A 22,526-nucleotide genomic window follows, 5' to 3' on the forward strand; every position below is an offset into this window, starting at 1 on the left:
TCCATTCAGACTGAGACTTGGGTTCTTTCCCCAGCGGCCAAGGCACACACGCTGGGGCTAAACCAGCCCAAATCCTCCACGACTGCCGCAGCCTTTCGACGGCCAGTCATCTTCAGTACCGGTCACTCCAGCTCCGTGATTGCTCAGCTAGAGCGACCGCTTTCTACAGCCCCACCGAGTGTCGGACAAACACTCATCTGCAGGGGTTCACCTCCCAGCTGCCTGCCTTTGCTCCATCGAATCTGCTCTCGCTCACTTGCTGTCCTGCAGCGGCTTTTCTCTATCTGATTCCTCTTCCATTAACCTCCCATTCTTTCCTGTTCTCCCCATGGCCGCCTCGCGCTTCTATTTATCACGGGGACATGGATCAGATGTGGCAATTAGCAGTTCCCGGGAACAATCATGGATGCGGACGACTCCTCACCTGTGCACTTAAGCTAGGATCGCCCGCTTCACGAATTCCCCGGAAACCGATCACCCACACATACTCGCTAAGCCGCGAGTGTGGCGATTATTTATTTAAAAAGTGGCCTTTTTGACTTGAGCTGTGGACCTGCTACACCACACTGTCCAGTTGTTGTACGAGAAAAAAACCTGTGTGCGAAATCGTGGATGAAGCCTTGTAGATATGGTTTCTTCAGGAACGTCGAAGAGGTACAGTACATACCTTTAGAAATATTTTTCTGCATGAAAATAGGTATGCGTCGGATTAACTGGCCAAAACGGCAGCTGGCCATGGGTCCAGTCTTGTGGTGGACGGTTAAGAGGAATTGTACTGTATTTTTATTGATCTTAACTTTTTTAAAAAGAACATTAATATCATCTTGAACAAAAGCTACTCACTGTCATTTTATTAATTTTATAAAGCATTTAATACTGGTGCTTGTAGTATCAAAAGTGTACATATTGTAAAAAAAAAAATACCTCACGAGCAGTCACATAAGGGTGGGACTATGAAATCATTTTTGTATTTATACTGTGTGTGACAAATAAAACACACATGTTATGTAGCATAGGTCTTCATGGTGAAGTGTTCATTAAAGTCATGGTATTCTGTCTGGTGTTAAACCAAATATGGCTGTTAATGGTAGAGGATTTATAGTTATTATGAAGTTTTCTAATAACTTGAAATTCATTGTGCCACTGCCGTCAGCAGTCACATTATTAATGAATAGAAGTGTGCCAGGACCTCTGGCAGCCATACATGCTCAACTCATAACACCCCACCTCCATGTTTAACAGATGAGTTGGTCTGCTTTGGATCTTGGGTAGTTCTTTTTCGTCTCCACACTTTGCTCTCGCCATCACTTTGGTGAGGTTCATCTTTGTTTCGTCTGTCCACAAGACCGTTTCCCAGAGTTCTGCAGGCTCTTAGGTCCTTTTTTTTTTTTTTTTTGCAAAGTGTAATCTGGCCGTCCTGTTTTTGTAGATAACTAGATAGATAGACAGACAGAACTTTATTTGTCCCCAAGGGGAATTTTGGCTTTTTAAAGTAACTCTTTAAATAAATAAATAGACACTTTGGTCTGAACAAACACCAGAATGACTGTAAAGCAAGAAAATTCAAAAGAAAAACTTCTGACTTGGCAGTCCCAGCCCCAGTGAAGTGCTATGCTGTTGGTATAAAGGAATTGGTTCAGTGTTGTTAACTTTGTCCAGTCTCCTGTTAGCACCTGAGCCCTGGCTTGCTTGAGTCCCGTAATGCGGCCCAGTCCATTGTAGATGTTCTTCATGTTATTCTAAGTGAGGTTCTTTTCTGTTTTAGCTTTGTAAACTTCCTTTCCTTCACTCAGCGTTTTATTTAGCACTCGCTGTACGTCATTCTGAGCGTCTTTCTCCTCAGATTTGAATGCTGTCTTTACTCATTGAGGAGACCTTTAGCACCTTAGTAATCCAGAGCTTGTTGTTTGAAAAGCAACACACTGTCTTTATGGGTACCCCAGTGTTGACACAGAAGTCTATGATGCAGTGACACACACTCCCTTCAATATTGTCCCCATGTGATTTGCACAATGTTTCCCAGTCTGGGAGCAGTCATTGAGAGCCATTTCAGCCTCCAGGCTCAACTTCCTCACTATTCTGGTGGTACCAGAATCTAATAAGAGGCCTGTAGCTGGAAACTGGTGGTTTGCATTTTGCAGGGTGTCCTCTGTGTTTCTGTTTGTGAAGTCTTCTGCTGATGGTCGTCTCTGACACGTCCACATCTGCCCCCTGAAGGCTGTTTCTGATCTGTCAGACAGACGTTTTGGGCTTTTTCTTTACCATAGCGAGGATTCTTCTGTCATCAGCAGTGGAGGTCTTCCTTGGCCTACCAGCCCCTTTGTGATTATTGATCTCACCAGTGTGTTCTTTCTTCTTCATGATATTCCAGACAGTTGATTTAGGTGATCCTAAGGTGTGTCAGGTGTCGCTCATTGGTTTTATTCTCGTTTTTAGCCTCATAATGTCATCTTTGACGTTCATTGGCACAGCACTTGTCCTCATGTTGACCAATTGGTAACTCCAGACTCCAAAGAGTAGAAGCAAACTGAGGTACCTTATGAAGCACACCTGGGGAATCACAAAATCTCTGACACCAATTGGCCCCACATTATATGGTGCTCTGAAATGGGTGGATCATGTACAAAAAGTGCTGTCACTTCTACATGCTGTGCACTTTAACCACAATGTCTGAATTATCCATCCATCCATTTTCCAACCCGCTGAATCCGAACACAGGGTCACGGGGGTCTGCTGGAGCCAAACCCAGCCAATACAGGGCGCATGGCAGGAACCAATCCCGGGCAGGGCGCCAACCCACCGCAGTGTCTGAATTATGTGATTTCTAATTTTGAACTGTGGAACAGAGGGGGGGAAAAAAGGGAAAAGGGTGTCTTTGTCCCATACACTATGGAGGGCACTGTATATTACTGCATTCTAAGTCTCTGAATTCAATGATAAGATCAGATGGCCATGTAAAACAAAACTGCAGTCAAACCGGAGATAAAAATAAAATCTGTGACGCCAAATTTCCCAAACATTATGGAGCCCTGAAATGAGATGCCCATGTAGAAAAAGTGACCCAAATGCATGCACATACCTTCAAATGAAAGTCTGCAATGTGCACTTTAATCACAATGTCTGAATTGTTTGATTTGTTATTTTAAACTGTGGAGCAGAGGGAGGGAAAAATGTATCTTTGTCACAAACGTTATGGAAAATGCTGTATTTCTGGTAATTTGACAGACAGGTTTTCAAAATTTTGTAGGAAATATGAAGCTTAACTCCAGAAGTATATAAACCTTTTAAAGGGAAAGTCGATAGAATTAAGATTTGTGAAGTGGTGGAAATGAAAACACAATTTTCATTCTGGGCGGCGCAGTGGTAGCGCTGCTTCCTCGCAGTAAGGAGACCTACGGGTTCGCTTCCCGGGTCCTCCCTGCGTGGAGTTTGCATGTTCTCCCCGTGTCTGCGTGGGTTTCCTCCGGATGCTCCGGTTTCCTCCTACAGTCCAAAGACATGCAGGTTAGGTGCATTGGCGATCCTAAATTGTCCGTAGTGTGTGCTTGGTGTGTGTGTGTGTGTGTGTGCGCCCTGTGGTGGGCTGGCACCCTGCCTGAGATTTGTTCCTGCCTTGTGCCCTGTGCTGGCTGGGATTGGCTCCAGCAGACATCAGTGACCCTGTGTTAGGATATAGCGTGTTGGACAATGACTGACTAACTGACCTTTTCATTCTACGGTGATGTAGGAAAGCATGTTAGGCCAGGTTTATACTTCACGTGACACATGCTCCAGCGGACGCCGGTTTTACTGTTTGTACTTGCACACGTACTTTATGTAAATCTGGAAGAATCCACCAGGTGACAGTACGAGATATTATCATGGTGAGAACAGGTTCAGCTTCGCTGTGTTGTGAATTGCCTGGAACATCCAGTAAATTCCGATGACACCTTACCGCAATATCTCTGAAAAGGATGTTTAATGATTAAATCCATCAATCCAGGGATGTGCCCATTCCAGCTAGCATTGGGCAAAAGCAGAAACAATCCCTGGACGGGGCTTCAGCTCATCGCAAGGTGAATACAAGCACAGACATACACTGGCGTCATTTTAGTGACACCAAATCTGCATGTCTTTGGAAGGAAACCAGAGCCCACCATGGAAACTCGGCAGGAAAAACACGCAGACTTCAGGCAGGGAACACCAGTAACGTGACTCCCTGCGAGACAGCAGTGCTACCGCTCCACCACTGTGTCATTCCCATGTGTGTAATTATTAACTATTCATTATTTAAACGAAATTAACGATTTATCTGTAAAATGTAACATACCTACTTTAATGCATTGCATCATGAAAGTGATATCAAGTATAAATCTAAGAATTGTAAATGTGCAGAGAGTTGGAATATCATACATGTAATGTGTTCTGTGTGGTGATCTATTGTTGTTTGCTGCTGCTGTCAGGTCAGGAGGAAGCCCAAGAAAAAAAAGATGGCACAGAAGATGGTAGGTGAGACTTTTAAAATGTATCGTGTCATTACGATCGGAAATATGCGACGCTTGAATATCAAAGCACCACAAATGTATTTGTATGTCGCCATTTTGCTTCACCACATCGAATCATTCATCAGACATCGAAGTGCGCACACCGATCTCGTAGGATCCGCATAGCGGCTTTCTGTAACATGTAGATAGTAAACAGAGACTCTGACGTCACATTCCAACTTTTATCATATGACAGAGATGCCTATTAAAGCCCATTGCGGCACTTCTTGTGTGATTTTGGGCTATATAAAAATAAATTGTATTGTATTGTATATACAAATATGTACCCTGATCAAGGTCCACTACACTGGACAGTGAAGATTTTGCTTGTTGAATACTTGGGTAAATCACCTTTACTTTTTCTTATCAGTACGGTTTTACTGTAATCACCAATTTTTGTGATTTTTCTCTCATATTACAAGTATATTTTGTAAGTGCCATGGAGGACAGATGGGCATTTTAACTGGTCGAGTAAATAACTTCTGGATTGGCTAGAGGAATTTAAGGGATGGACCAGCAGAAGTCAAAGGTCAGGAGCAGTTCCATCCACCATATGACAGGAGGCAGCCATCCTTCCAATGTGTCCCACTTTGGAGACCTGCAGGGGTACATGGGAGTTGGAGTCCAGAAGTGCAGCCCTGTCTTGGGAGGACCACCCTGGTTTCCACATGACCTAGAAGTGCTTCCAATAGGACACACTATGGTACCAGAAGCATTCCCAGGCCTGGCTTTAAAGGGTCCGGACGCTTCACCTCAAGGAGTCCGTGTCAGGAGGAGACAGTGGGTGACACTCGAAGGAGAAAATGGAGATATACTTGTCATGTAATAATGGTTTTGTTGATTATACACACTTGGTGTAATATAATCCTTTATTATCTGAACCCGGGACTAGGTTAGGTGATATTATATTAGAGGTTTGGGGCTAAGTGGTGCCCCCTTTTGGGTACAAGAAATACAACTGTATCTAAAAGTGATGGCTCAGATATCCCAAGTGCCATGAATGGGACACCCGTTATGAAGAGTCTCATTACTTTAGAAACGACTATCCGCTCCATAGGCATTCTGTTCAGGGCCGAAAAGAGGGCACACGTGTTGACCCGTCAAAGATATTTTTGCCACCTCTTCATGTAAGACTTGGGTCGATGAAAAATTTCATGAAAGTGAGGATCAAGGAAGGTAAAGGATTTCGATACTTGAGATTTTTTCATAAATAACGGATGTCAAGATTAAGGAAGGCATTTTTGTTGGCCCACAGATCAGACCTGTCATTAATGGCCAGCAGTTCAATGATTTGCTGGTTGAGCCGGAGGAAATTGCCTAGGAGACATTCAAGGATGCTTTCTTGGCAACTACAGAGCACCAAACTGCGTCCAGCTGGTTTAGTTTGGTTTCCCTTTAATTGTCTACAAGTGGGAATTTGTTTGGATCCAGTCAGCAACATACAAAAGCGCATTACTAAACAGATATAGTCACCGGCCACTTTGTATTAAGTACATCTTACTTGTACTTACTTTTGCATTCAGAACTGCCGTAATTCTTCATGGCATCAATTCATCAAGGTGCTGGAAACACTCCTCAGGGATTTTGATCCATATTGACATGATGGCATCATGCACTTGCTGCAGATTTGTCAGCTGCACATCCATGATGAGAATCTCCTGTTCCACCACATCCCAAAGGTGCTCTACTGGATTGAGCTTTGCTGACTGTGGAGGCCATTTGAGTCCAGTGACCTCATTGTCACGTTCAAGAAACCAGTTTGAGATGATGCGAGCTTTGTGACATGACATGTTATCCTGCAGGAAGGAGCCATCAGAAGATGGGGACACTACGTTCATAAAGGGGAGGACTTGGTCAGCAACAACACTCAGGTAGGCTGTGGCATTTAAATTATGCTCAGTTGGTACTAAGGAGCCCAAAGTGTGACCAGAAAATACCCCCACACCATTACAGCACCACCACCAGCCTGAACTGTTGATACACGACATGATGGGTCCAAGTTGTCATGTTGTTGACACCACATTCTGAGCTTACCATCGCAGCAGAAATCAAGACTCATCAGACCAGACAAACGGCATTCCAATCTTCTATTGTCCAATTTTATTGAGCCCGTGTGAAGTGTAGCCTCAGTTGCCTGTTCTTAGCTGACAGGAGTGTCACCTGGTGTGGTCTCCTGCTGCTGTAGCCCACCTGCTTCAAGGTTTGACGTGTTGTGTGTTCAGAGATGCTCTTCTGCACACCTCACTTCTAACGAGTGCTTATTTGAGTTGCTGTTGCCTTTCTATCACCTCAAACATGTCTGGCCATTCTCCTCTGATCTCTGGCATCAATAAGGCATTTTTGCCCAGAGAATTGCCGTTCACTGATATTTTCCCTTTTTCACACCACTCTCTGTAAACCCTAGAGATGGTTGTGCGTGAAAATCCCAGCAGATCAGCAGTTTCTGAAATACTCAGAGCAGCCTGTCTGGCACCAACAGCCATGCCACGTTCAGAGTCACTTCAGTCACCTTTCTTCTCCAGTGTGACACTCGGTTTGTACTTCAGCAGGACATCTTGACGAAGTCTACAGGCTGAAATGCATTAAGTTGCTGCCATGTGATTGGCTGATATTTATGTTAACAAGCAGTGAAACAAGTGAACCTAATAAAGTGACCAGTGAGCGTATATATATATATATATATATATATATATATATATATCTATACAGTATATAATTCTCTAAGCCGCCGCCAGAGCGGCACGACACCCATGAAAGCATGCAGGAAGGAGCCATGCCCACCAACTCTAAGACCATTGGATACGACGAAAACTCGCACAGCCACGCCCACCAACTCGGACGCGATGCCTCGGAAAACATGCCGTCATTTCTGTTTGTCTGTGCCACAGTCCACATGCGGCTCTGAGCCACGTTGACTTTTTATTAGTCAACCTCCATGGAACCTTGGTTCACACAGAGGCAGCGCCAGAGAGAGACAGAGGCACACACACAGGCAGCCCGAGAGAGAGAGCCGCGCAATCCTTTAAAATTGAGGTTAAAACACAATGAAGGAAGCAGTCTTTAAAAACCAATAAGCCCTGTGCCTCTTTTTCATTAGCGTCTCACCTGCTTCACCGATGCAGGCCCTGCAACAGTCGAGACGCTCTCTTACCAGCTGACCTTCTCTGTGCCTGACTCCACTACTGTCAGTCGCGGATTAAAAATGGCCTTTTGAAGGGGAGCTATGGACCCGCTATACCACAGGAACACATTGCCTTCGAGCCTGCTCTCGCTCACTCTAATGTACCGGCTTTCTCTCTCTCATCACTCGCTCGCTCACACACTGCACGACTCCACCCGGAAACCGTTTCAGCCACACTTCCACGCCCATCGCTACACTGTGAGTGCGGCGATTATTTATTTAAAAATGGCCTTTTGAAGGGGAGCTGTGGACCCGCTATACCACAGGATCACCTGTGACATTGCCTTCACATTGTTTTCCTTTTATTTATGATCCCGTCGAGCAGTTCAGACACCCAGGCAAACAACACTGAATAATCAATAGCTGCAACCACTTTGCCCGCCCCAACTCCTCACCTGAGTCAGTTTCGTCTCTGTTCAGCAGTGTTTCCCAAACTCGGTCCTGGTGAACCCCTATGGCTGCAGGGTTTTGTTCCAACCAGATTCCTAATCATTAATGCCAGTGAAACTCATCCGGGATAAGTCGGTTTTTCAAACGCAGCCGTGTAGCAGATTAGTCTACCAGGATGTAATCCGAGATGAATGCGCACCCCTGCACTGAGTGAAAAGCCAATATATATTGAGTCTAGAAAACATGATCAGCAAGTTTTTGATAGGCTGCAACAAAATGATAAAAGAACGGGCGCATTTTTTTCTCACAAGCTGGGTGGGTGGGTGTTAGTTAGTTAATTAGTTACTTGAAGGATTTCAAGATTTAATATACACAAGCGGTAACACTGCAAAAGCAGCCCAAACCAGAAAAGACGGCTGGCGAAAAGTGGCCGACAAATTAAACGCGTGTGCATTGTACTTACTGAAAGCAGTGTTATGGATTTTGCAAATGTTCATTTTTTCCCTCTGCTTAAAAAACATTAAAAAAGCGGCATGATTATGCGGCGTATACTACGCCGCGGGTTGGTATGCAGCGTGTAAAACAGTTCGTCACGGATAATTTGCCTTTTACTTTAACACGAAGACAATTTCCTGTTGGATTTGCCTTTGTGATGACAATTAATGAGGCACAGTGCCAAACTTTCAAAAAGATGTGCATGTATCTGCCAAAACCAGTTTTCAGTCACGGACAGTTGTATGTTGCTCTCTCCAGAGTTCCATCTTTTCATTCACTTACTGGTATGCCTGCAGGAACATGTGCAGCGAGCGAGCGAGCGACACACACACACACACACACATACAGGCGTGCACGAGAGAGAGCGAGCACTGGACGAATAAGAATACTTCGTTATATTGAAATACCGGTGTTTTCAGTATTCAAAGCGCTATCCACACAGGGAGAAACCGGGAAGCGAACCCAAAATCTTCCACAGTCTCCTTACTGCAAAGCAGCAGCACTACCACTGTGCTACAAGACAGTTAAAGAATGCACAGGGCTTGAATTTGTTTTCACTTCTGTTTACAGCGATCGGATCGTAGCATGCATTATTGCAATGTTACTTGGTGGCTTATTACATTACGGATGTTTCACATGTTAATTTTTTTCCCTGTGCTTAAAAGACATTAAAAAAGTGTTTCTCAACTGTGATTCCGGAACAACTCAGTACGCAAGCTATATTAAGCGTCAACAACGAAGACTCGCTACACCTTAATGAACAAGTGCTGAAACTTATCCCTACCGACGAAGTAACTTTCACCAGCGTGGCCTCCATCGTCACAGACGATCCCGCTTTCAGTCACGGACAATTGTATGTTACTCTCTCTTGAGGTCCATCTTTTCATTCACTCACAGTGGTATCCACAAACCCACCCCATTTGGACAACTGTGTCGTTCAGCAAGTGTTCACCCATCAATACATAATTATGTGGCATATGCTACGCCGCGGGTTGGCTAGTATATATATATTGTCACACATGTGCGAGTAGGAGGCAGCTAAAGGGTCTGAGTAAGTGTAATAAAACATCCGACCAGGGGGCGGCGGAGTGCGCTGACTATCTTTCTCAGTTCCCTACAGACCTTTCCCGGGAAATCCTGCAAGGTTCCAGCGCATCAGAAGACGTCACTTCCGAAGCCGGTCCTTTTGATGACGTCACTTCTGAAGCCGTCCCCTTTGCTGATGTCATTTCCGAAGCTGGCCCCTTTGATGACATCACTCCCGAAGCTGGCCCCTTTGATGACGTCACTTCTGGTTCTGGCCATTTTGATGACATCAGTTCCTCTCCAGACCTTTAAAGCCTCCATCTTGGGCTACTATAGTCAGTTCTGTTTTGGACTCTGTGATATGCACATTGTGCTTTTGAGTTAAAACCCTTTTGCAGCTGGGAAAAACAATATACGGATGGCTGCCCCAAACCTTTATGATGGCTTGGACTCTTAATTGTCACAATATATACTACTAGGGGATTACCCCCAACTCCCCCGGCCTGCGCTATGCACCATCCAGTTCATGTCTCTGCTGCTCGTGTTGTGAAGAGGGGGCTGAGTGCACCCCAAGAGACGCGGTTGCTCCTCCGAGACCCCTTCTTAAACGGTGATACAATGGAAAACAAATAGTTTTTTTTTTCTTACCTCCTCTTTGCTCGATCAGCTGCTGGCTTGCTGCCGTGTCACATAATCTGCATCTCGCGTGGCACTTTGAACATTTAAAAGCCTGTACAGCAGCTGTCCTACTCTTTGTCTTTTATTTCCGGCCCCGGGTGTGGTTAAATCTCTTGGCACAAAGTCTCGTCTCGTGGGATGTGAATTCTTGTTATTTTTTAGTTTATAATTTAAAAACGGAATAAGAATCTGAAAATCTAACAACATCACATTAAAGTTCGATACGTTCTTTAAAGAATGATACCAAATAAATATATGTAGGTTTTAAAATAAGCCTGATTTAAAGCGTGACAAAAAACATCACATAAAAAGTCACATAAAATTGTTGCACAAAATCGGTACACTTTTAGACTTAGGATTTTATATATAGAGAGTAGATACATAAAATAAAATTTGATGATGTATTTGTATACATAAAAACAGAGTTTAAAAGTAGTTCCTTGTTTCAACAAAACTGAATTTGGCCTATTTAAAAAGTGAATTACAGTCGGTATAACACTATTTCTACTTTTATGTGTTTTGAACTTTAATAATAATAATAATAATGCATTTTACTTATATATTGCATTTCTCATGCCCCAGGCTCTATTCAGAACTTTTAGCAGTAGGCATTGTAAAGTTTGGAAACAGCAGTTCAGGCAGTGTGTCTGGTCCTTTACGGCTGTAATTCGCTTTTCTTTTTGCTCTTTTGCTATACACATCTTGAAGTTCCACTTGTGATTGTCCACAGAGAGTAGACCCCAATTGGATTATTTTTCTAAATTTATTTTTGCTGCTCACAGATGGTCCCCCGAAACCAGGCCATGAATGAAGACATCCCTATGCTCCCAGTATGCCGTGTGTAGTAAGTGGTGCAGGATGTTCCTCGGCCTTCTTAATAAATTGCTCCACTGCTGACGTTCTTTGTAGATTTTTTCTTTAAAGTTCAAACTATTACCCGGTATTGTTCCCAGCTACTAAGTCACACAACTTGCTCTCCATTGAGGACCAGAAGTATGCACTGGTTCAGCATTCTTCCTAAAATCAATGAGCGGCTCATTTGTCTTCTTCACATTTAGTTGGAGTTTCTGCTCCTGCACCTCCTCTGCACCCTCTTGGCCTCCTACTCCAAATGTGCCACATTGTTAGAGGTGATGAGTGAAGCTGTAGCACCCACAAACATGACAGCTAAACATTTCTGCCCGCTCTGCTAACTCTCGATTGTACGGCTGTGTACAGCTCTTGGGGATTACACGGTGGTGAGTTTCATCAGCAATGGAGATGAGTCGGCTTACAGAATCAGCATACAATGACTGGCGGACTGGTACAAGTGCCACATTCTGTCTGTTAATGCGGACAAGATGAATGAAATGATCGTTGACTTCAGGAAGGTCGTTGCTGTCCACATACCACTGCACATCGAAGGCTCTGAGGTCGAACTGGTGACCTGGTAGCTGACATTACTTGGTCCATTAACACCACCTCCATAGCCAAGAAGGCACAACAACATCTGTACTTCCTTTGGTGTCTGAAGAAGGCAAGACTACCCCCCAAACTTGTCACCACATTTTACAGGGGCAGCATCAGAAGAGATCTGACCAGCTGCATCACTGTCTGCTTTGGTAATTGCAGTGTCTGTGACCTTAAGGTCCTACAATGTATAGTGTACACTGCAGAAAAGATCTCTGGGACCTCACATCTTTGTAAAGCAATGCATTGTGAAGGACCCCAACCCACAATGGTCTCTTTGGCCAACTTCCATCTGGCAGAAGGTTCTGCAGCAACCAAACCAGTTCTGCCAGGTACTACAACACCCTTGGTGGTCCGGACTCTGAACTCTGTGCCGCCCCCCTGCCCTCAGATCTGCCCCTAGTAGCGAATTTAAATGCAGTACATTTGTTACACTTGTTAATACTGTTGTTTTTTTATTATTAATAGTTTTACTGTTATTATTTAGTATTATGTATTATTCATTTATTACTCTTTCTTGTTAATTTTCTTTTTTCAACATTCATTATCTGCTCTTGCCACTTTTTTGTATCACGATCTAAAATGTAACGTTCTCGAATAGATCATTCGCTTCTCTGCCTTGCCATTATAACTGACTGTGTTGAAGGGCGAGTTAGCAGCACTGAGAGCGTCACAAGTTGGGACGGAGGGAGGAATGATTGGGCGAGCAGCGTGGAGGGGCGTGGTCAAGACTCAATAACACGGACACGACGGAAAACTTTTTTAATATAGTAGAGCAGTGGTTCCCAAACTTGATCCTGGGGGACCCCCTGTGGCTGCAGGTTTTTGTTCCAACCAACTTAATTAAGTGAGTCCTTATTTCCCAGTTTCTGTGCTTTGGAGTCAATGTGGAAATTACATAATAAGAAGTTATATTGCGGTGGGCTGGCGCCCTGCCCGGGGTTTGTTTCCTGCCTTGCACCCTGCGTTGGCTGGGATTGGCTCCAGCAGACCCCCGTGACCCTGTAGTTAGGATATAGCGGGTTAGATAATGGATGGATGGAAGAAGTTATATGGGAATATCTTTTTTTTTTAAGTTGTTAGACCTAATTTTCATTCTGCTTTTTCCAGGTGTTCTGCATATTTAATTGATTATTTACTAATTAGTGAGTCTGACACTGAAGCCATTGAAGCTTTCATCATCCTGGGTGCTGGTTGTTAATTGTCACTATTAGGGTTAAATGAAGGGAGCAAACTACACAGGCAAAGGGGAAAATAATAGGAAAACAGCAAAAGAGAGTTAAGCATTTATAGCTTTAGAAAAAATAGAAATATTTCTAAATCTTTATATATAAAGTCTATGTATATGTGTATGTATGTACTGTATATTCCAGCATCACTTCCAAACGGCTGGAGTGATTTTCATGAAACTTGGTACACGTTTCTCATTGGTCGACTAAAAATCAATCCTAACCCACCCCCTTCTGGGTAGGGTGGGGGGTGATCTTGCGGTCTTCTATGCATGTTATCATCCAATTGACACTCAACGACCACCAGAGGGTGAACTTGAGGTGACTGCCAGCGTTCTTTATGTTTGTGCACCACCCCGGTGCTTTTGAAATTCGAGTTGGCCAGGTTGGCATTCCAACTACTTTTGGGACTCATTCTGTCTTTGTGACTCGAGCTGCCATATCTATCTATCTATCTATCTATCTATCTATCTATCTATCTATCTATCTATCTATCTATCTATCTATCTATCTATCTATCTATCTATCTATCTATCTATCTTTCTATCTATCTATCTATCTAGTCTATCTATCTATCTATCTATCTATCTATCTATCTATCTATCTATCTATCTATCTATCTATCTATCTATCTATAATATAGTGCCTTTCATATCTATCTATCTATCTATCTATCTATCTATCTATCTATCTATCTATCTATCTATCTATCTATCTATCTATCTATCTATCTATCTATCTATCTATCTCTTAAAGCAGACTGTAACAATCTTGCGGTGTCGTACGTATGTTATCATCCAGCTGATGCTCAGAACATTTCTGGTGTGCTCCGTAAAAGCAACCGACAGTTTTATCATGAAAAATCCGTAGTATTATTTGTTTGTCGTTTAATGTTTGTTTTTGTTAACTATATTTTCACCTTGCATTTTACTTATTGTAACAATGTTGTAGTGGTGATAGAATTAAATCAACCTAATAATAATATTAATTTAATTGATGTTTTTTACATCGTCAAAAATTCTGCATGTAAAAACTTACTACACCAAAAAACTCAAATTAATCTGTCCAAAAACCTTAAAAAAGGCTCCACTTTTCCCATCGTTTTTACACTACTTTTGAACGTATTCCGCAATTATATTTTGATTAAAATAGGCTATCTATTATATTATATATAGGATAAGTAAGCAATTTTATTTTTATCCACCATAAACATCCTATATTTATTTTGTGGATTCAGTGGCTCTCTTTGCGATTTTTGTTTATTCGTTAATGAACTAAATGTCATTTGTTTTGCAACATCGTAGCTAACGTGTTGGTGTTACAATTTTTTTGTATAAAAAATAGCAATTTTTTTAATACATTCATAATCAAAAAACTAATTTAATTAACTAATCAAAATCGAAGGTAAAGTCAGTCGGTCATTCTCCAACCCACTATATCCTAACACAGGGTCACGGGGGTCTGCTGGAGCCAATCCCAGCTAGCACAGGGCGCAAGGCAGGAACAAATCCCGGGCAGGTCGCCAGCCCACCACAGGACACACACTAGGGACAATTGAAGACCGCCAATACACCTAACCTTTCCTCCGTGGGAGGAAACCAGAGTGCCCGGAGGAACCCCATGCAGACACAGGGAGAACATGCAAACTTCATGCAGGGAGTACCCGGGAAGTGAACCCAGGTCTCCTTATTGTGAGGCAGCAGCGCTACCATTATGCCACCCTTATAAGTTAAATATCATAGCTATATTTGGTCTATACTTTACCTTCGGGCGGCATGGTGGCGCAGTGTTACTGCTTGGTGTGTGTCCTGTGGTGGGTTGGCCCCCTGCCCAGGATTGGTTCCTGCCTTGCGCCCTGCGTTGGCTGGGATTGGCTCTGGCAGACCCCCGTGACCCTGTGTTCAGATTCAGCGGGTTGGAAAATGGATGGATGGATTTAACTTATAATATTTATTCATATAGGTAAAGTATTTAACCTTTAATTGATTGTAAAAGAATTTCACATGGAAGAGATTAATTAGAAATTCAGTCTTGTATGTCTGTTATCATCCACTTGACTTTCGGAACGTTTGGACAGTCATTGGAAATTGCTGCAATCAATTTGGACACAGCCTGTTTCTCACATGGACAACTTTATGTGGCATGTTCAAGGCTAGGAAGTCCTAAGAACCTTTATATATTAGTTAAAGATGGAAAAACTAAAAACATTTCACACCATTCTGAGTAAACTCTAGAGCAGGGGTCCCCAACTCCGGTCCTGGAGGGCCCCAGTGGCTGCAGGTTTTCATTCTAATCCTTTTTTTAATTAGTGCCCTGTTTTTGCTGCTAATTAACTTCTTTTGAATTCATTGTAATTGACTTGTTTTTTAAGATTTGTTTCCCTCAATTTCTTCATTGTTCATCTGAGTTGCTTCATTTCTTTCCTTAAATGGCACCCAAACAGAAATGAAATGTGAAGTGAGGGAGCCAACAGAAGATCAACTAAGTCAGGGCCTCAAACTCCAACCAGTTGCTTCATTAGGTGCCGGGTCTTGTTTTTCAGTAAACCCCCGTGTTCTTTAATTCCATGGCTTGTTGCTGCTCTCATTGTGCAATAGCAGACATTTCTGAAATTGTCGATTTTCTCTTTTCTTAGAACGCTGGTCAAATGTTTTGGGGACCTGAGCAGATCAACATTCCTGAGACCTTCATCTTTCTTTATTTTCGGATATTGTATGATTGACACAGTTTGCTGGTCATGTTTTGGTTCATTTTGTATCTCATTATTGTTTGGCTGCTAATTAAGGGGTCTGAGTCTTCAAAAGCAAGTCAATTAAAATTAATTTAAAAGAAGTTAATTCGCACCAAAAAAAAGTCACAAATTAAGAAAAGGGTTAGAATGAAAACCTGCAGACACTGCAGCCTTCCAGGACTGGAGTTGGGGACCCCTGCTGTAGAGAATGTTGTATATGAAAATCCCCAAACACTCACTGGAGTGAAGACAGGACTCTTGACCAAAGAATGAGAGAGAGAAGCGAGTATTCAAATTAAAAAAGTCATTCCCATGAGTCTTTAGGTTTTCTGTTTATTTATGCACTAATAATTCCAGAGGGACTATTCAATAAGCTTTTAGCAAAAAAGCATTCACTTTGCACATTTTGAGCAAGTAGCTGTACAACAGATACGTGTACTATGCAACATAAGTTGTTCTAATTTCCATGGATGGCTATCATATCATTAGTCATTGTGCAGCACTGGTCACTACTTCATTCTCTCCATTCTGCATGAAAATATGACGTTAAACATTTTCTTGGCCAAGTCAACAAAGTACATGGAATAGGTAAGATGTAAAACAACACATTTTTAGGTGGAGTATTGCTTTCAGGATGATATTTAGAACATTTTGAATTTCCTCATGGGATTAATGAAGTTTATCTAATCCGGTGTAAAATTTTGACAATTCAATATGCGGATAAAAAATGATCCGCTGTGGCAACCCCTAACGGGAGTTGCCGAAAGAAGGAGAAGATCTAATCTAATCTGATACAGTACTAGGAGTATGAAATATCTAAATGCATAGCTCCTAAACGTATTTACAGACAGATATGCACAATTTATATTTAATAAATAGATTGTAATGTTTTTTCTCAAAAAGAGGAAAAAGTCCCTTAGAAGGAGTTTTATTAAAGTGGAAACCTGCAGCTACCGAGGTCCTTCATGAGTAAAAACGAGCTATTCGGGGATCTGCGCAGTTCATACGGAGCTTTCCAATTGGTGGTAAAATCTGTATTTTGAAAGATATCTACGGTGCAAATACTTAACATCGGATATACCATGCATATTATCCATTGTGTCATGTCAGTGCCTTCCTTCCAGTGTCACGTAGCAAAGTATGAGTTTACCAAAAGACGCAGACCCAGCGAACATTCACCTCTGTCAGCCGCAGCTGCGAGCATCTGTGGCTCGAGGTGGGAGGGGCTTCATTTCACTTGACAAGGAGTTGGACCAATAGGAATTGAAGACGTCACTTGCGGACGGAAGGCTTTGCGAAGGAGGCGGGTAGTGATTGTCCGTGCCCTGGCGTACCCGAGCAGTGAGTGCACTGCGTGCTAGTGCTTCTGGATTATTGTCGCTGGTTGAAACAGAGTGCGTTTTGCAAATTTACGATGGTCGATACTAGGGACAACGCCTCGGACCAGATGAAGCTGTGGAAGGAGAGCAGGGGCTCGCAGGTAATGCTGGATTTGTATTCTTTTTTTTGCGTTTTGAATGCAGCATTATACGGAGGCCTGCTTGAAGGAAACCTGCAAGAATACTGGCATCATGCAGTATCAGATACGTATACTGTAAAATGCACGAAATGTTCATGCAGGTGTCTTTATGCATATGTTAAGTATTTATTTTGTATGCAGCATTTAAATTGCACTTCAAAGAGTTCCGTTCCGGTGCAGCTGTAAGTTGATATTTTAACGCCACCCCGATTATAAATTTATTAGTTGCAAAATAGTTTTTTCCATAGTAACTCAGTATAATAGCAAAAGTAAAATAAGATGAAAGAGAAGGTGAGGTGTCCAGTGTCCAAGGAAGCTCCTCACTACCTGACCTGACTTAACTGACAGCTATAGGATCTGGGCTGGTAACTCGAAGGCTGCCGAATCCAAGCAGTGACAGAAGCAATGCTAATTCTGTTGGGCCCCTGAGCAAGGCCCTTAACTTGAGCAATTACTCCAGGGGCGCTTTACAAAAAGCTGATCCCAAAACCTCGTGCGTCTCTGGAGAGTAAGTTGAGGTATGCAAAACATGACAATTTCCTAATACAGGAAATTGTATACGGCAAATAAAGGACTACAAAAAAATCACTTTGTTGTCCACTTGAGCAGTCGCCTTTAGGCATGCGCATAAGCTAGATGTGTTTGATACATCGTCTCCTTTGTCGTCTTTTTAAATCTTCTGCGCACCAGCGTTTTTTTTTTTGAGAAGTGCAGTCATTTTTCACTAGGCTCATATCTTACATTTTGTTTTTGTGTTTCTCCGAATCTTTTACACGATGTTTTACAAGCCACAGGTGTAGTACCATTTTGCCCATATTTGATCTGTTGGACCAGCGGCAGACGAAATTTTGGAGTCTGAACAATTTTATATAGTGCCTTTTCATCGTAAATACCAGCACTGATTGCTTTACAAGTACACCTAACGCCGACAGTGTTTCAGTTGAGTCAGCATTGGCAGTGGCAGTAACTCAGTAATAGACACTGAACTGGCAGCCTTCTAGTTTTATATAGTGCCTTTCCATAATGAATGCCATCTCAAAATGCTCTACAAAAACAGAACAATAATGTACATACTGGTGAATCAGGTCACTTGCTCAAAGTCAAACACTGGATCGGTGATAGGAATTTAGATTAGATTAGAGATCTTTATTGTCGCATACATTGGAAGGATAGTGGATTTATTGTGCCAAAGTTGCAGGCTGAGCTGGCAGGGTTATGTACAGACAATTAGGTGATGAATAAATAAGAGCAGCAGAATATAAATAGTACAGTAAATAAGAAGTAAGTACAAAACAACTGTACAGACATGGATTTTGTTAAACAGTAGAGGTAAAAAGTAGATGGCAAGTACACATGCAATGAATGCACTGTACAATTACACATATTGTAAATCAGTATTTGGGTCCAGTGTAGGACATGTGTGATTAGGATGGACTGAGATTAAGAGTGGACGTACAGTACAACCTTGAATTGCTGCATCATACATGGGGATTAACATTAACAGTCCACCACTTTACTCGGATTGTCACACTCAGGTCACAGAGGGCCACAGTGGCTGCTGGTTTTCTTCCAACCACTTCCTTAATTAGTAATCAATTACTGTTGCTAATAGAACATATTTTGCCATGATTTTAAATATCTTGCCTTTTATGATTCAGAATCCTTTTTTTTTTTTTTTTTTACCATTCAATTTTTAATTCAGTTCAGTTTTTGTATAGCACACTTGACTGAGTGCAGGCTCGGAGTGCTGTAAAACGTTCACAGATAAAATGCAAAAAATCAACTTTACAAATTATATAATGTTTATATGAAGGGAATTTTATGTATTTTTTCCATATGTGTTTCTATATACAGTCAATCAAACTTGGTTATAGTGAGTTTGATGAGGCCGACACTATTTGCTCATTATAAGCGGAATTCACTATAACCGGGAAATGCGAGTTTGACAAAAACTAACTCAGTCTGTTAAAGTAATAGTGATTTATTGAAAAAAAGTATACATTTAGCCCATAATGAAAACATACATTAAGTACAATATTTTCTCAGAAAGTCCAAAATACTTATTTGTAATCTACAGTCACACAGTTTGCCTCTTAAAACGCTTGCTTTTTCACATCAGTCCGTTGTTAAAATGCCGTCAATCTATTGCTGGCGTTTTCAGTATCAAACAATGTTGGTAAACTGTGTTCTGGTAAATCCAATATGCCAGCAGCGTCTTCCTCTTTGTCATCTTCATCATCATCCGTCTTCTTTTTAAAGCAACGCGTTTATGATTCCATTTTCAGTAGGAATTCCGCTAGTAAACACTTCATCATCCACATGTTGATAGTCGTAATAATTGACATTATTAATTTCAATATTGTTTTGGCGAACCCATATAGATAACGGCAATTCATCCTCTTCTTCAAAAATATCAGATGTTGATTTCCTGAAGCAATTTTATGTGCCACAGGTGGAGTCCTGTCAAAATCTCTAGGAGAATTAAAGCAAACAGGATACGCCTGACCCTAGTTTGGTGTACCACAGAAAAGGGTTTTGAATACTTATACAAAGGAATGATTCTACCTTCTGATTGTTAATACATTTTTAACCCTTTTTCAAAACATAATTTCACTTTGTCATTATGGGTTATAGATTGATAGACAAAATGGCATAGTTATTCATTTAAAATTAAATCTACAACACAATAAAGTGCACACAAAGTGAAGGGGTCCAAATACTTTCTGAATCCACTAAAGATGCACCAATACCTTTGCAGAGTGACTTTGGAACATTTATTTAGAAGAAATCCATGACATACAGATACAAACTTGTTTAAACATACTACCAAATAAAGTAGTTGCAAACTGAGCAACATAAATGGATCCTATAATATATTTAAAGTAACATTAACTTTAATGTATAATAGTGATGGGAAAATGAAGCCCCGTGAAGCTTTGTGGCTTTAAGATTTGAAGCTTTGAAGCCTCGGCCCCAGTTTGAACAGCGACATCTGCTGGTTAACTGAGGTCAAGGCAAGCTTTCTGGAGCGCAAGTGAAGCAGCACTCACTGTTTCAGTCTCATGTCATCGGATTATTGTTTGACTACTGGTTAAGGAGAAAAATAATTAGGGGTTCGGAGTCATAAAAAGCAAGTCAATTAAAGCAAAAGAAGTAACTTTTATGGACAGAATTTCTAGGCGCAGCCAGGGCATTGAGGGGGTCCGGTTTGGTGGGCTCAGGATTGGGTCACTGCTTTTTGCAGATGATGTTGTCCTGTTTGCTTCATCAGGCCGTGATCTTCAGCTCTCTCTGGATCGGTTCACAGCCGAGTGTGAAGCGGCTGGGATGAGAATCAGCACCTCCAGATCCGGGACCATGGTCCTCAGCCGGAAAAGGGTGGAGTGCCCTCTCAGGGTTGGTAGCGAGATCCTGCCCCAAGTGGAGGAGTTCAAGTATCTCGGGGTCTTGTTCACGAGTGAGGGAAGAATGGAGCGTGAGATCGACAGGCGGATCGGTGCGGCATCCGCAGTAATGCGGGCGCTGCATCGATCTGTCGTGGTGAAAAAGGAGCTGAGCCGCAAGGCGAAGCTCTCAATTTACCAGTCGATCTATGTTCCTACCCTCACCTATGGTCATGAGCTATGGGTAGTGACTGAAAGAACGAGATCGCGAATACAAGTGGCTGAAATGAGTTTCCTCCGCAGGGTGTCTGGGCTCTCCCTTAAAGATAGGGTGAGAAGCTCAGTCATCCGGGAGGGGCTCAGAGTAGAGTCGCTGCTCCTCCGCATCGAGAGGAGTCAGATGAGGTGGCTTGGGCATCTGATCAGGATGCCTCCTGGACGCCTCCCTGGTGAGGTGTTCCGGGCACATCTAACCGGGAGGAGGCCCCAGGGAAGACCCAGGACACGATGGAGGGACTATGTCTCTTGGCTGGCCTGGGAACGCCTTGGGATTCTCCCGGAAGAGCTAGAAGAAGTGGCCAGGGAGAGGGAAGTCTGGGCATCTCTGCTCAAGCTGCTGCCCCCGCAACCCGACCTCAGATAAGTGGAAGAGGATGGATGGAAGGATGGATGGATGGAAGTGAGTTCCATTAACAGTAGTCGGTCATTATCCAACCTGCTATATCCTAACACAGGGTCATGGGGGCCTGCTGGAGCCAATCCCAGCCAACATAGGACGCAAGGCAGGAACAAACCCCAGGCAGGGCGCCAGCCCACCACAGGGCACACACCAAGCACACACTAGGGACAATTTAGGATCACCAGTGCACCTAACCTGCATGTCTTTGGACTGTGGGAAGAAATCGGAGCACCCGGAGGAAACCCACGCAGACACGGAGAGAACATGCAAACTCCACGCAGGGAGGACCCGGGAAGCAAACACAGGTAATTAGTTAAAATTAAGAAAGAGGCAGGAATGAAGGCCTGTAGCCACGGCCATCATTCCCGATCTGAGTTTGAAACCCTTGCTGTACACCACTGGGCACTACTTACCTTTTAGGTACAGTTAGTGGATTGTTTAATACATATGCTATATTGACAAGTTTAATACCAGAAAATAGAGATTTGTTAAATGGATTGATGAATTGTGTTCCAGACAAAATTAAATATCAGTCAGTTTAGTTGACAGTAATTTTAAGTATTTATTTATTTAATTTATTTATAAAGCACTTTAAAAACAACCTCAAGGCTGACCAAAGTGCTGTACAAAGAAAACAACACATAAACACATAAGAACTGAAGAGATTCTTAATAGAAAGTATAAAAAGTATACAAATAGCCAACATATTATACAGGGTTAAAAGCCAGAGAGTAAAAATGTGTTTTTAAATAAGATTTAAAGGCAGCTAGCGAAGGAGCCTGCCTAACGTGCAACAGCAAATCGTTCCAGAGTTTTGGGGCAGCAACTGAAAAAGCTCGATCACCTCGGAGTTTGCATTGTGCCTTGGGAACGCGTAAAAGCATCTGGTCTGCTGACCTGAGAGAGCGAGACGGTACGTAAGGGTGCAGCAGTTCCGACAAATAAAGAAGGGGAAAACCCATTAAGAGATTTAAAAACAAATACAAGGATCTTAAAATGGATTCGAAAACGAATTGGAAGCCAGTGGAGGGAAGCCAAAATCGGGGTAACGTGCTCATGCTTTCTTGTGCCAGTTAAAAATCGAGCAGCAGCGTTTTGCACCAGCTGTAGGCGAGCAGTGGAGGCCTGGCTAATTCCAAAAAGAAGCGCATTGCTGTAATCTAGACGAGATATTATAAAAGCATGTATCACTGTTTCAAGGTTGCGCTTAGACAACACAGGCTTGATTTTTGACAGCCGCCTC

The 22,526-nt window shown here is 42.5% G+C and overlaps 1 protein-coding gene across 1 annotated transcript in view; it reads left to right on the forward strand.

Annotated features, from left to right (window-relative positions):
• The first annotated feature begins 17,008 nt into the window (after positions 1 to 17,008).
• Positions 17,009 to 22,526, forward strand: part of cat (catalase) — a 59,904-nt gene continuing 54,386 nt past the window's right edge. Inside the window, exon 1 of the mRNA XM_028793507.2 lies at positions 17,009 to 17,182. Within this exon, the coding sequence (XP_028649340.1) occupies positions 17,117 to 17,182 (66 nt within the window). The 5' untranslated portion in view covers positions 17,009 to 17,116. The remainder of the gene's footprint in view (positions 17,183 to 22,526) is intronic.

Source organism: Erpetoichthys calabaricus, chromosome 2 (assembly GCF_900747795.2).
Source record: "Erpetoichthys calabaricus chromosome 2, fErpCal1.3, whole genome shotgun sequence".
NCBI lineage: Eukaryota > Metazoa > Chordata > Cladistia > Polypteriformes > Polypteridae > Erpetoichthys > Erpetoichthys calabaricus.